This window comes from Calliphora vicina, chromosome 3 (genome assembly GCF_958450345.1).
Source record: "Calliphora vicina chromosome 3, idCalVici1.1, whole genome shotgun sequence".
Classification (NCBI taxonomy): domain Eukaryota; kingdom Metazoa; phylum Arthropoda; class Insecta; order Diptera; family Calliphoridae; genus Calliphora; species Calliphora vicina.
This window is the reverse complement of record NC_088782.1, coordinates 111,112,761-111,126,738: the sequence shown is the minus strand read 5'-3', so window position 1 is coordinate 111,126,738 and position 13,978 is coordinate 111,112,761. Positions and strand designations below refer to the sequence as shown.

At 34.8% G+C, this 13,978-nt stretch overlaps 3 protein-coding genes across 4 annotated transcripts in view; 2 read left to right on the top strand and 1 right to left on the bottom strand.

Moving 5' to 3' along the window:
• Window positions 1–658: 658 nt before the first annotated feature.
• Window positions 659–1,624, top strand: mRpL21 (mitochondrial ribosomal protein L21). 2 transcript variants are annotated; one of them, XM_065503419.1, is made up of 3 exons: window positions 659–799; window positions 859–1,409; window positions 1,490–1,624. In XM_065503419.1, the coding sequence occupies exons 1-2, from the start codon at window positions 733–735 to the stop codon at window positions 1,395–1,397; spliced, it is 606 nt and encodes a 201-aa protein (XP_065359491.1). In that variant the 5' UTR covers window positions 659–732; the 3' UTR covers window positions 1,398–1,409; window positions 1,490–1,624. The 2 variants fall into 2 exon arrangements, with proteins under 2 accessions (XP_065359491.1, XP_065359490.1); XM_065503418.1 differs by having other exon boundaries at window positions 859–1,624.
• A 243-nt stretch (window positions 1,625–1,867) lies between these two features.
• On the bottom strand, window positions 1,868–3,400 carry LOC135954641 (zinc finger protein 397-like). The gene is made up of 2 exons (XM_065504850.1): window positions 3,269–3,400; window positions 1,868–3,184 (listed from the first exon to the last, which is right to left on the bottom strand). Exons 1-2 carry the CDS (start codon window positions 3,389–3,391, stop codon window positions 1,874–1,876), a joined length of 1,434 nt encoding a protein of 477 aa, XP_065360922.1. The 5' UTR covers window positions 3,392–3,400; the 3' UTR covers window positions 1,868–1,873.
• Window positions 3,401–5,506: 2,106 nt separating this feature from the next.
• The window catches only part of LOC135953226 (uncharacterized), a 30,888-nt gene continuing 22,416 nt past the window's right edge, over window positions 5,507–13,978 (top strand). Inside the window, exon 1 of the mRNA XM_065503008.1 lies at window positions 5,507–6,665. Within this exon, the coding sequence (XP_065359080.1) occupies window positions 5,651–6,665 (1,015 nt within the window). The 5' untranslated portion in view covers window positions 5,507–5,650. The remainder of the gene's footprint in view (window positions 6,666–13,978) is intronic.

Genomic DNA, 13,978 nt, shown 5'->3' with positions numbered 1-13,978 from the left:
AAATTTTATTATGATACATGAATTTTTGACAGGTATTAATACTCAAATTGTAGTCTGGAAATAACTTAAACCCTAAAATAAATACATAGAAGGGAAGTTAAAATAAATGTCAATGACAAAAATACTCTCAGAACGCAGTATCCGTTCATTGATATGCCGTTTATATCAATGAAAAAACTTGAACTAAATTTTCTTTAGTTTGAAACCTCAATAAGAACTGCTAAAATATTTTCCATATTTTTCATGAACATAAAAAATACAGAAATTTAATTAATAAAGATGTTTTAAACCAACTTTAAAAATAATAAAAAATTGCAAATTTGTGTCTTTCAAAATAATATGTGAGAATAAACGTATTGGTTTTTCAAAATCCAAATAGTTTTTGATTTAGTGTAAATGCACTATGCAATTTAAGTAGAAGAATTGTCAACGAATCTGTTAAAAATGTTTTTACCATTTTTTTTAATGAATTGGAGTCGATAAGGAGCATTTCAAAAATAACGGTAATTTCTACCAACAAGTTTGCTCCTACATTAACCTAAAAAATACAACCCTGCATTAAGTACCACAAAACACAACCCTGATTTTGAGGTGTAAATAAAAAAGCTCAATTTGACAGTCAGCTGTTTGTTTTTTTTTTTGCCTTACAGGCCGTTTATAACATTCACCTCCACCGAGAAGACAATTTTGAGCATAAATATCCAGAAAATTTAAATAAATAAAATAAAGAAAATGTCTTTTCTGGCGCGTGGATTAAGCCTAGTGGCGCGCCAACCCTGCCTCATCAATAATTTAACAAGTAATTTGAAAATTTCAGTGATAAATAACCATAATTAACCCTCATTGTCTAACTTACAGATTCTATGAGAACATTAAGTGTTACGCCACGCTTTTGTCAGCAATCGAAATTGGCCACTCAGGATTTTACCAGCCTAAAACAGTTGTCTAAAGAGGAACAGGAGAAATGCAAAGAAATCTTTAACAATGTCAATCAACAATTAACCAAAAGTGAAGAAGGACGCATGTTTGCTGTTGTACATTTAAGCGGCAAACAATTTAAAGTTACAGCCGGCGATATCATTTTGGTAGAGGGCTATTGGCCGCCAACCATAGGCGATGAAATACGCTTGGAAAAGGTGTTATTGGCTGGAGCCAAAGATTTCACACTAATTGGTGCTCCGCTCTTGGAACCGGGCCTGGTTGATGTTAAGGCCACCATTATTGAGAAAACCCTTACACACACTAAGACCCATTTCAAAAAGAAGCGCCGGAAGCAATATTTGCGTATTAATTTCCAAAGATCACCAAATACTATGATACGCATCAATTCCATAGAGGTGGCACGCAAAGTGGATGAGCCCTGTAAGCAGCCTTTAAATGAGAATCGTATCTTTTAGGGGGTTTTTGTGGTAAGAAATTAGTAGAACACAAAATAAATATTGATTTCTTGTGCTAAAACATTTATTTTGTTACAATTTTATTTCTATAGATTAATTAATGAAAGCTTAACATTAGATATTTTGTGTATATTGCACTTGAAATGTTAAAACAAATATAAATATTTAATAAAAAAAAAACAAAAAGTTAAATGCAACATTTGAATAAAACGAAAACAACGAAAAAAGGTGTTTTAATAGAAATTGGTTTAAATAATTGAAGAAAAAAAGATGTAAATGCATTAGTGATGTCGTCGTTTTTTTGGATGAGAACACTTGATATGGGGTATCGATAACAGTAATTAGAAAAAGTCTTTGGTAATTGCCAATACATAATTTAATAAAAAATTTAAAAATGATAAAAATGGGAACTTATTTATCGATCTGAATGTGATCCATTCAAAGCAAAAATTAAAAATAACAACAAAATCTTCGCTTCAATGCATCTCTCTTTGATGTTCCTCCAATTGCACCAGCTTAACAAATGTCCTTTCACAATGTCGACATACAAAACAGGGTGGCTTACATTTGGCCCGCCTAACATGAGTCTCATAACGAGCCTTTTGCCTAAAATTATAGCCACACTGCAAACAACTAAAACCCTCAACACTATGCACAGTTTTTATATGAACATTTAAGCTCTGCAAATCCATAAACGATTTACCACAGGCATCACATTGATACAGTGTGGTCAGTGACTCAATTTGTTCCTCGTCATCAATATGATGTGATTGTTTCATATGCATACGCAAAGCGTAAGCGTCTACATAACCCTTACCACATTGTGGTATATTGCATTTGTAGGGCATTTCGCCCATTTTGTGCACGGACAATAAATGTTTTTGTAAATGGCAATTTTTTATAAAAGTCTTACCGCATTCTTGACACACAAAGTCACGTTTCTTTGGCTGCTGTTCGTGTATGGTGGCAATGTGCTCCTGCAGAGATTGATTCTTTATAAATGGCTTGGCGTCACATTGGGAGCAGCGGAAAATAGCCGGCCTCTCAATGCCATGTACAGTGGTAAGATGGGTCACAGCATAGGAGGCCACATTCGATTCGAATTCATGGCACAATTCACAACGAAAATAGAAATTTGGTATGGCTCTGTGATATGATTTGGGTTTACGTTTGCGTACTACTCCCGCTCCCCCAATTAGTTTGAGCGGTTCTTTTACCGGGTAATTTCGTATTTTGCGTTTTAAATATTGCTCTCGGCTGCGTACGAATGTTTTCTTAGGTTTCGACGTCTTAAAATGACTTTGGTATAATAAAGCGGCAGGATTTTCCTCGGTATTTAATATTACTTGCTCTTGCTGTTGATCTTTAATTTTTAAACGTGATCGTCGTTTACGTACCTTTTTCTCGTTACACTCACTTTTAACATTTAAATCAGAAATTGTGTTGTTTTGTTGTGGATCTGGCGGTACATCATGCTGAGAATTCTCCAATATAGATTCTACCAGCAATTCTGGTTCTACAAAATAATGTTGGGGAAATGTTTGGGTCTCCTCCTGCTCCTCTTCTTGTACATTTAAATCAATTTCTTGTTTGCACTCTGTACCCAACAACCATTGCTCCTGTTGCTGGGCTTTATTTTCATCTTTACCCGCCAATTGTAAATGTTTTCTTTGGTGTAGTAAAATTTTATGTGATTCCTGACACTTCTGTATTATATTATCCGCCCGGATTATGGCCTCAGCACACTCTTTGCATATCAATGCCTCTGGTTCATCGAAAGAGGATATCTGTTTAATTATTATCATAGAAATGTAATTGATTTTTCTCATTAATTATCAATTATTATTGTTGCAATTTCATCGCCCACTTACCACCACCCCACAAATATTTTCTATGACACTTGGCAAATACTTCTGTTGGACGTGCAAATATAAGGAAGTATTTGTTGGTTTTGTTTGTAAACAAATGCGGCAATAGTTTAACAACTCAGTCATTGTTGGGTTTCCTACATGCGGCCATTGATTTGCTAGTTAAATTAATTAAAACGGTTTTAATTTATTGTTAAAGTGGAAGCAGAAACAAAAAATAACAATAATATTTACTGGTGCTACCAGACTTTAATTGATGTTCTAATAAGAGTAATTTGTGTACAGAAAGTGGGTAACTCTGTGTGAGGTCTGTTTTAGAGTGTAGCCATATCGTTGTAAATTTAAAATAGGACCATTTTAAGCTATTTAATGGGAATTCTTAAATGCGGAATTTAGTAATTTTTCAGATGGTTTGTGGAACAAAAAAACAGGTACTCCATTTAATTTACAACATTCCCGAATATAATTTATATTAAAAAGATTATATTCATTGAATATTCATTAACTTTTGTCAATCTCAATTGAGAATGAAGTCCGACTATGTGGTTGGGATTCATCTGTCATAGTTACCGCCAGACTTACAGGGAAATGAGTGTCCATGAGCACTTCGAGTGTCTCAAGTCCACCAACAGTCCATCTACCATCCTTTTTTTGGATGTAACCTTGAACGATTGGAGAATTAGACAGAATCTTACGCAAGCGACAATTCTCGGAAGAGCTTTGATGACTTTCGCTTTGCATTTCTGACCAGATTTTTGAATTTGTTCAATGAGTCAGCTATTTCGTAAACCGCCAAGGTGGTCGTCCTTTACCTCTTCGTACAGAGAGACCGCAAGTATTCACAGTAGCTTCAGTTAAGTAGTTCGTAAGCTTATTCATAGCCCTTACAATATCATCAATGTTATTTATCAAAGGTTGTTGGGGAAGGAGCTCAGATAGGATTCGTCGATGCTCATCCATCCCATCTTGTCTTCCTTCTATTCAAAAAGGATTCAATACCATCAGACTTCCTTTTAATTGAAAATTCCAGACAACGATGATCCTAGAAGGAGCAATCATCTGATACCTTCCAGTTATTGATCACGAGAAAGTGGCTTGTACTAACAAGCGTAACATCAAGAACCTCTTGTCTGTTCGCGCGACTACAAAAGTAGGTTCTGAACCTTTGTTGACTTCCACTAGATTAGAGTCTAATATATATAATGTCTAATAAAAACTCACCTCGAGCATTGATGTCTGAGCATTGGCGTCAGCCCCTATAACCACAGGAGTCCGGGTACGGTTAGCAGCACGCATCAAATTCCATGTTGTTCGGTGGGGAATCAGTCGGATTGTGCGCCATATAGCATGAGAGAAGCCAGACACTAGTTTTAAATACAAATTTTAATTTACAATAAATATTAAACCGGAAGAAAAATAACAATAAATTCATAGTGCTGCCAGATGCATTCTAATAAGAATTGTTTGTTTACATTATGCAGGGTAACTCTATGATTGAGTAAGTAGCCAGATTGGAGTAATTTTAAATGGGAATATTTTAAGGGGAATCATTACAATTTTTGGAAAGAACCAAATTTTGAATTTGTTCAGATAAAATTTTGTATTAGTAAAAGGTTTTAATAAGGTAAAACAAAAAGTTACCCCAAAAATCAATAATTGGTTATAGAAAGGGATTTAGGAAGAACTGCTGATTATTTTTCTTCACTTTTAAAAGTTTTAAAGGCGAATTTTATTGATCTTAAGGTGGAGGTACATAACACGAGAAGATATTTGCGAAAAAATATAATAAAGTCCACGTAAAAAACGGAAGTTTCAAAACTTAAACTAAAAAAACTATACGACAAACAGGAACTACTAGCTTCTTTCATTAAAATCTGTCCATATTTGTAAAAGCTGTTTTTCGAACCCGAGGTGGACAACTTTGACACGCTATATCTCAACTTGTATTGTAACAGGTTGGTCATTAACCAATAACTCAAATAATATATAACTTTTATTTAGTGGGTCCATAATTGTCCTTAGCACCTATATAAATACCAATGATGTGGAGGATTTTTGGGGATACAGAACAGTTCACTGGGGATGGGGTCTGCAAAAATACTGACAACACAGGCGCTATGAGCGCCGGTGTTAATACATTTCTTGCGCGTTTAACAATTTTTTTAGTGTATTTCTAATGAACGTTCTGGAAGGGCACAAGTGCTTTTTAGATAAAAAAGTGAGAAGTTTTAGTGCGTATATTGCCAATGTATGTGTGTGACAGCAAAAGTTAAAAAATTTTCCACTCGAGTCTAAAGGGTTTTTGTTTTCAATAATTATTTTTTTGGTTTTCTTAAGATTTTGGCAATACACTATAGTTAAAAGATAAAAATGGCTAAATAAATAATGAACGGTTTTGTTTATAATTTACCACCAGCAAACGTGCCAGAAGTTAAGTGTGAAAAAAAAGATTTGCAGGGATATTTGGAATTGGAAGTGAGTCTCATTAATTTCATAACCACAACGAACACAAGCATTAAATCGGAATTAAACAGTAGAAAACTACCAGCAAAAAATATAATTAGCATAGTTGAAAAACAAAGGGAACGAAATTCGAAAGACACACCTTTGAAAAATGTTATAATTAATAATAATTACAAAAATAGTGCAAGTGTTAATGAAATTTCTAAAGAAATAGTGTCTAGTATACAGAACCACGAAGTGCAAGGAGAAGAAATAGGAATCAGCAATCGGTATAACACATTAGACAGTGTACAAGTGAAAATTGTTTGGTGTGGGGAACGTACGGAAGACGCCGCCAATATATCCATCAGCTGTAAAACACAACAGACGCTAAACACAGCAGAAAATTACAAATTAAAGAGCAAGAGAAAATACAATCAACATTTAAAAAGGCACCACCAAGACCAGAAACATAAACAACATTTGCTATTGTCTGCCAATAATAAATTGCGGTACCGTATTTGTACGAGTGGCGCGCTATTCTTAGAATACTTGCGTTCTTGCAAACCTATTGAAATTATTGTCACTGGTGGTAGTAGTAGCAGTTGTTCAACAACAGCGAAGCCCCTGGGACAAGCACAATTGCGTTTGCCTTTGGTGTTGCTGAAAAAATTCAACCATAACATTGTCAAAGGTCATAATTTTGAATACAAAACAAAAGTGTATACTTTATATAAACAAAATCTGGAAACGGTTGATAAAGCTCTTGTAAAATCCGGTGAAATACAATTAAGATTTAAAATGTTATTTGCTCCGACGGCAGCCGCCTCTGCTACGGCAGTAGCCACAGCTCAACATGGAAATGTTATACATGAGAAACATCATCATTGTCACCTCCATCACAATCATCGTCATCATTTGGGTGGCAAAGCCACCAAGGTGCCAGAAGTTGTTCAAGGTAGGTTTAACATTGATATTTTTGTCATTACTTCTTCTGTAGTGTTTTTATTGTTATTAAAGAATTGTGTTTTATTTATATCTACCTAATTCTATTTTGTTTTGCTCTTTATCGCTTGTTTTTGCCGGCTAGTTTTTTTTTAAACAAAATTATGCAATACAATATTTTTTTTTATCAAATTTACTTTTTTGTTTTGTTTTTTTATTTGCATACAATAGTGCACATACACACTTGCACTTTGAATAAACACACACATGCACTGCAAGTAAATAAAATAAGTTCTCTTATTCTCTCATTCTCCAAAAGATCGTGTAATGAAGGAATGTGAAAATAACGATGCACTTGCTGAGAATAGAGTTGCCAAATCAAAGTTAATGTAAGGGCTCGATAAAGCTGGCCACACACAGAATGATTTGTTCGCCTGATTTGTGATTTAAAATTATCAATTACTTGTGATTTTGTTCGCGCACATCCCCATTAACAAGTAACAAGACGTCGAACACGAACAAATTGGACTCACAAATCATCCGTGTTTGGCCAGCTTAACATAGACCTACGCCGAACAGCTGTAAGCCGGCTGAGACAAGCCGCCGATAAATTTCAAAAGCCGCCGCCGCCGAAAATTTGTTCGGCTTAAGTCGTCATGAAAATAACCGCCGTTTTTGATAATAGTTCCGTTTTAATTTAATAAAATTTTCGAAATTTCTGTTTTTAAATTTTTAGTTATTTAGAATTTGAGTAGTTATTCTTTAGTCGGCCGACAGCTGTTTTCGGCTTATCATTTTTCAAAGCTCATTGTATGCATATGTTTATCGATGTTATACAATCGTCCACTTGAATTTTGTTTTCTTCAAGACCACGTATAAATCCTCCGATTCCTTATCTGATAATTCCATTTGCTCCTCATTACTTTCTTAAATCCAGTTGTTTATGTCAGCATTCGTGGAAAGATGGTCCGTATCAATTTGAGCTATAAGTGTATCAATGTGTAGCTGAAAGATCTTCGTTTTCTTATCCTCTTCATTTCATTCAGTAATGAATTCGAGCAAGGCGTTCCAGGATTTTCGGATATTGGACACTGATATTTTATCCCTGAACATCATTTTTGAATAAGCGCAGTGCAATTGGGTGGTAGATTAATTGCTATAATTAGACCGTCATCACTTTTTAGTTCCTCAACTGGGTGACATGTTATCTAAAAGCAAATCTGCTTTTTGCGGCAGACCTTTTGAAGTCGAACTTTTTCGGACCTAAACAATTTTTACTTATGAAGAACTTACTTTTACTAATTGGTTGATTGAAAAGGCATTTTTCAGTTTGTATGTGCCTTTCGCATTTGAGCAGGACAAAAAATTTATTCGCTCTTTATATATCTTTTTTCCGGGAGCCATTTTCTCATAACATGTGACAAGAGTGGTGTGATTTGAAGCATCCTATAATATAAACCGGGTTCGTCGGCATTGTATACTTTGTGAAGAGTCAACCCATGCTCATCATCGTAATCCTTAAATTTTTTCACAAATGAGGTTGGTTCCAAAGACAATTTCTCGCTCGTTATATTTAAAAATCTAATTCCATTGAAACCTGAATTGGTTTGATAAATTTTGAAATACAAATGACTGGCTTTTGATCATAAAATCGCTGCTGATATTGGAACATTTTGTCCATTCTTGTATTTATTTTATGCGAATTAGCAGAATTAATTGTAATATAACGAAAGTAGAATAAAATCTAATGGAAATTGAAGCCATTCCGATACAAATGACAGACAATTGTTGACATGTTTGTATATAACCAAAATTAGAAAGTCGAGTCAGTTTATATCTTTATATTATATTTTTGTTGGATTTTTTTTATTTGTACCCAATTACATTTTAAAACCAAAGACATTTTTTAGATTTTTAACGAAGTCTGCATTCTTAAAATTGAATAATTTGTTTTAGACGTGAATTATCGGGAACCCGGGAAATTTAAAAAATAATCCCGATTCCCGGGAAATGAAAAAGTGCGGGAACCATAGATAAGTCTAGCCTCCTTCCTTTGAAGATTTTCGGTAGGATAATTGATGTGGACTTAAGAGCATTTATTGGACCTGAAATATCTGCCTCTCATATATATTTCGGATAAACGTCCAACAGTACTGTATAGGGATCCTAATTTTAAACTAATTATTGCCACTATTTTTTATCCAATTACCAAATCCTTTAAGTGATTTACTCTAAATTACTGAATTTTTCTCTTCTGATTGATACATTTTAGTTGGGGTAACAAAAATTCGCTTACTTAAATCGTAATTCATCTGTGACAACTGAATTTTTATTTCTAGTATCGAAAAAAATTTGATGTGATGATGTCTCCGTAAAAGAAGATGGGAAAAACTATTTGCCAGCTGATGTTATGGACAAAGAAGTTGCTCTCAACTCTGCCGTTAGACTCTCACAAGTGAAAATTTATCAAAATTGTGAATTTTCTTTGTCACTGTCCGGTTTAAGAGGATCGAGACGCTGCTTACCCTATTTTGGAACGTCCAGACAGATATGTAGGAGATGGTGATCAGAAGAATAAAAACCCTTAAATGACATTGGATCAACAAATTAAAAATTCCCGGTTATTCCCAGGAATTAAAAGATTTTCTTACTATTTCTGGGGAATAAAAATGGTTCGGGAAATTACAAATTCTATTTGAACTATTTTGACTAATTAAGTGTTCCCAGGGACCCAAGTTTGTAACTATTCGAATTAGTTTAAAGTTCCCAAAAACCCAAGTTTGTCCCTATTCGAATTAACTTAAACCAGTATTAACTTTGTTTAAACGAAAAATATAGACTGATGGACTAGGATTTACAAAATTGTGTAATGGTATTTTATATGTACAATATAATATGCCTATTGTCTGATATTCACAAAACATCACGAAGGTCTTCTAACTAACGATCTAGGTGACAAATTTTCTTTACAAATTTTAAAAGTTTGTTGAACTCTTTTTACATTCTCATAAAAAATTTACGAACAATTTGTCTTTTTGGCCAAATTCAAAAAGATCTTTTTCATAAAGTACTTTCAATGTTTATATTTAGAATTCGTCATAGAAAAGATTTTCAGTTTGTATACAAAATATATGTGAATTTATCTAAATAGTTTGTTGTTTTGCTATTTTGTGTTTTCGTCATTTACATGTTATAAGACTTTTTGCCAAACAGTCAAAAACTTTCCACTCATTTCGTTAAAATGTGAAAATTAAAACAGAAAACAAAACAAAATATAAACACAAGAAATGTATGTATAATGAACAAAGAAACAAACACAAAAAATTGCAAACGCGTGCAAAGAGGATACCCTCTCAATGGTCTACAAATCAGAAGACTCACAGTCCCCATAAACTATAAATGATATATGTACACAAACTTGTGCAAATGTCAGTACTTATTTTTAGTTTTCTGAATAAATTTAGCTGCTAAATGGTTAGATGTTCTTGTAATTAATAAAATGTTTTATTGTTTACAGTTAGAACCATAGAGAATTATACATAGAGACGAGACACTTCATTTTGTCAAAGAAAAATACAACCATTCATATATATGATACAACAACAAAATATATTGACTAACATGTATTTTGTTATTGAAAGAGTTCGGTTTTTGACAATTACATTTCGTATCTATGCTACCCTGTGGTTGGAACGGAAACTCTGCTGTCATAGACCTAACTCAGTTGTCAAAAACCTAACACTTGCAACAACAAAATACATATTAATCACTCAGCCCAATTATGAATAAAAATTATCCGGGAGTTTTTTTTCCCTATTCCCATTTTTATACCCTTCACCATCGTGAGAAGGGTATATATAAGATTGTCATTCCGTTTGTAATTTCCACAATAAATATAAAATATATATGTTCTGGGATCCTTATCCCTAGAAAGATAATCTTATTCATGCGTAAAATGTTTGTATTTTGAAGTATAATTTGGTGAAGGGTATATAAGATTCGGCACAGCCAAATATAGCTCTCTTACTTCTTTTTTTTTTATCAAAATGTTTGATAGAAATATTTTCTTTTAATAAAAATAAAGACATTGTTGAAATTATTCTTTTAAAACTCAGGTTAAATATGAAAACTGCTTATTAACAAATTTCTGGAAGGAACAGATTTTTGTATGTCCCTGGAATGAACAAAGTCCGGGAAATTAGGAACCTTATGCTGAATGCATTATTTAAATCTACACTGATTTAAAAGTAAAGGTTATTACTCAGCAAAGTCACTTGACATCCTACTGTATACTCACTTCCCAGGCTGCAAGGATGTTGATACGAATATTGAGAATGAAAGCAGGACTCTATCCAATATCGACAGTAACATTATCTTCATTCAAGTCAAGCCTGATGCTATTTTGCCAAAAATGCTACAAAGCGCAAAAAGGCATATCATCCCCTTGTTTTATAGGATATTTACGCTTTATCTCTCTCTCAACCATGTTCCGGCTAATTGGAAGATGGTCAATGTCATTTTTATTGCCAAAATTGGCAAAAGGAAGACTTACGTCCATTTGTCTTTCATATTTCCAGCTTAAAACGTTGGAAAAACTCATCGACGCTCAAATAAAGCATCGACTAGAGGTCACAACACAGCTTTCAAGGGTCGCTCTACAGAGACAGCCTTGCATGAAGTCGTAAGAGTTATAGAGAGAGTCCTCGAATTAAAACAATACAAAATGTTTAAATTCGAAAAAGCTCCTATTAACCTAGATGTTGAAGAGTATATCAGCGACTGGTTAGTATCCATGTTGAAATCAAGAATAGTTACAGCTAATCTTGGTGGTAACGTTAAGTCCAAGCAAGTTGGACTAGGCACATCTCAGGGCGGTGTGTTCTCAATACTACTACGGCTTATCGTCATTAACTCAATTCTCATTGATCTAGACAGAATAGGGATAAAAGTTGTCGCTTATGCGGACGATGTATTGATACTTGTTTAAGGATTGATTCCGGATGTGATTAATGATATTATGTCCACTGCTTTAGGGTTGCTCGACAACTGGGTCACGGAAAGTGGTCTTGGGGTAAATCCAAGCAAAACAGAACTTGTACTTTTCACGACAAAGACAAAGATTTCAAACTTTCGCGGTTGAAGAACTGCGAAATCACCCGTTCAAATAATGCAAAATATCTAGATATTATCCTGAACTCTAAATTATCATGGAAACAGAATACTCAACACATGGTTTAGAGGGAAACGGTGGCCTGTTACAACTGTCATAAGATGTATAGTAAAAAGGCTACTTATTTAAATGGATGTATACGGCTATAGTACTTCCAATTCTTACTTATTGATCTCTTGTTTGGAGGACTGCAACTAGAAGAAACTATGTTGTGAAAAACTATATAAAGTCCAGTGATCAGTCTACATTGGCATAACTGGCGCACTAAGAACTAATCCTTCAGAGGCACTGAACACTATACTGCACCTTGTTCTAATAGACCTTCTCATAATGGTCACCTCTGCCTTAAGCGAGACTTTACGCATCTGGATGTTGGAGATCGAGAACGGGGATTCTGCGCCTACTACCAACCATCGGACTATATTATTCCATATACAGATTTTGATAAGGTGTTCAAGGTCTTAATTCCCTCTAGGAGTGAGTGGTGTAGGGGTAATGTCGTATAAGAATATCACACCAGGATATATACAGACGGTTCTAAAATGAGCTGTGGTGTTGGTTCCGGAGTTTTCTGTGAAAAACTTGTGTTAGGCATCTCATACATTCATTCGGAAGAATGTAGTGTTTTTCAGGCTGAAATTTTTGCGATCGTGATAGTCTGTAATACACTACATAATCATAATACCCACGGCAATATAGGTAGTTTTGTCTATAGTCAGGCGGCACTTTTCTCACTAAAGACCTACACAACTTCTTCTTCATTAGTCAGGCAATGTAAGAAGGCTCTGTCAAGGCTAGGTCGCCTATCTGATATTACTTTAGATTGGGTCCCTGCGCACAGAGACCACTATGGCAATGAACAGAATTTTAGATATCTCCAATGCGGTCTCAGTAGAAATTCCACTGTGGACTATTAAAAGTATTTTCAGAAACTTTCTTACAAAGGTTGAGAATAAATGGCGTAACTTATACACATGTAGGTTGGCCCTCTTTTAACGAAAAACGAACTATGCTACTGATAACCCGTAATAGAAGGGATATATCAAGTTTGCTGGCAGTATTAACGGGGCTATGGACGGTAGACAAACATGCAAATTGCCTTGGGCTCCCTTTTAAAGACCATTGGCGTAGCTGCGAATGCCAAGCCCTGAGTGAAAAAATGTAACCTTGATGAGGTAGCCGACACTAAACTTAATGACCTTAAGGTTACAGGTTGGGTATAACAAACTCGACATTCTGATATACATTACGATGTAAATGACACTACATCTGACGATTGGTGTGGTCTATCACGTAAAACCACTACCACGTAAAACCAACCAAATGGTATTCCAATCGGAACTTCCGAACTTTGACACTTGATAGCGGTCAAATTGTTGAAGCTACATCTGATGAATTAGCTGTCATTTATTTCAGTTTGTTTTCGCTCATTTTTAGATGAATTGGTACGCCAACAAACAAAATTGTCGAATTAGGGACGATATACGAATCCACACGAGATCCCAGATCATCCTGAAATGCATCCGAAAAAGTCACTGTGTTCTGGAGAACCGTCATCAACGGTTCATATTTATTTGTGAACGTTGTTAGGCAGGCCATCACCCTCAACGATCAGTGAGTACATACATACTTCTTTTGGAGCGAATTGGCTGATATGGACACCAGCGTCATGTGGTTTCAATAGGACGGCGCTACGTGTCATACAGTACATGCCGTAATGGATATTCTCCACTAGCGATGTGAGAGCATGGTCATCTCATGTGGAGGTAATGTGAACTTACTACCGAGATCGCGATTTGATCCCGTTAGATTTTCGCTTGTGGAATTTTCTTAATTAATAGGTCAATGCGAATAAGCCATAAATCTTAGCGGCACTCAAAGCCAACCTAATCCATGCCATTAGTCAAATTCAGCCTGATTTATGCGGCAGAGTAATTTCAAACGAATTGAAAATTACGGTGATATCACTTTGTTTTATTATACCTTTCACCTTCGTGAGAAGGGTATATATAAGTTTGTCATCCCGTTTGTAATTTCCACAATATAATTTTCCGACCCTATAAAGTATATATATTCTGGATCCTTATAGATAGCGGAGTCGATTAAGCCATGTCCGTCTGTCTGTCTGTTGAAATCAATTTTCTGACCATAGTAAG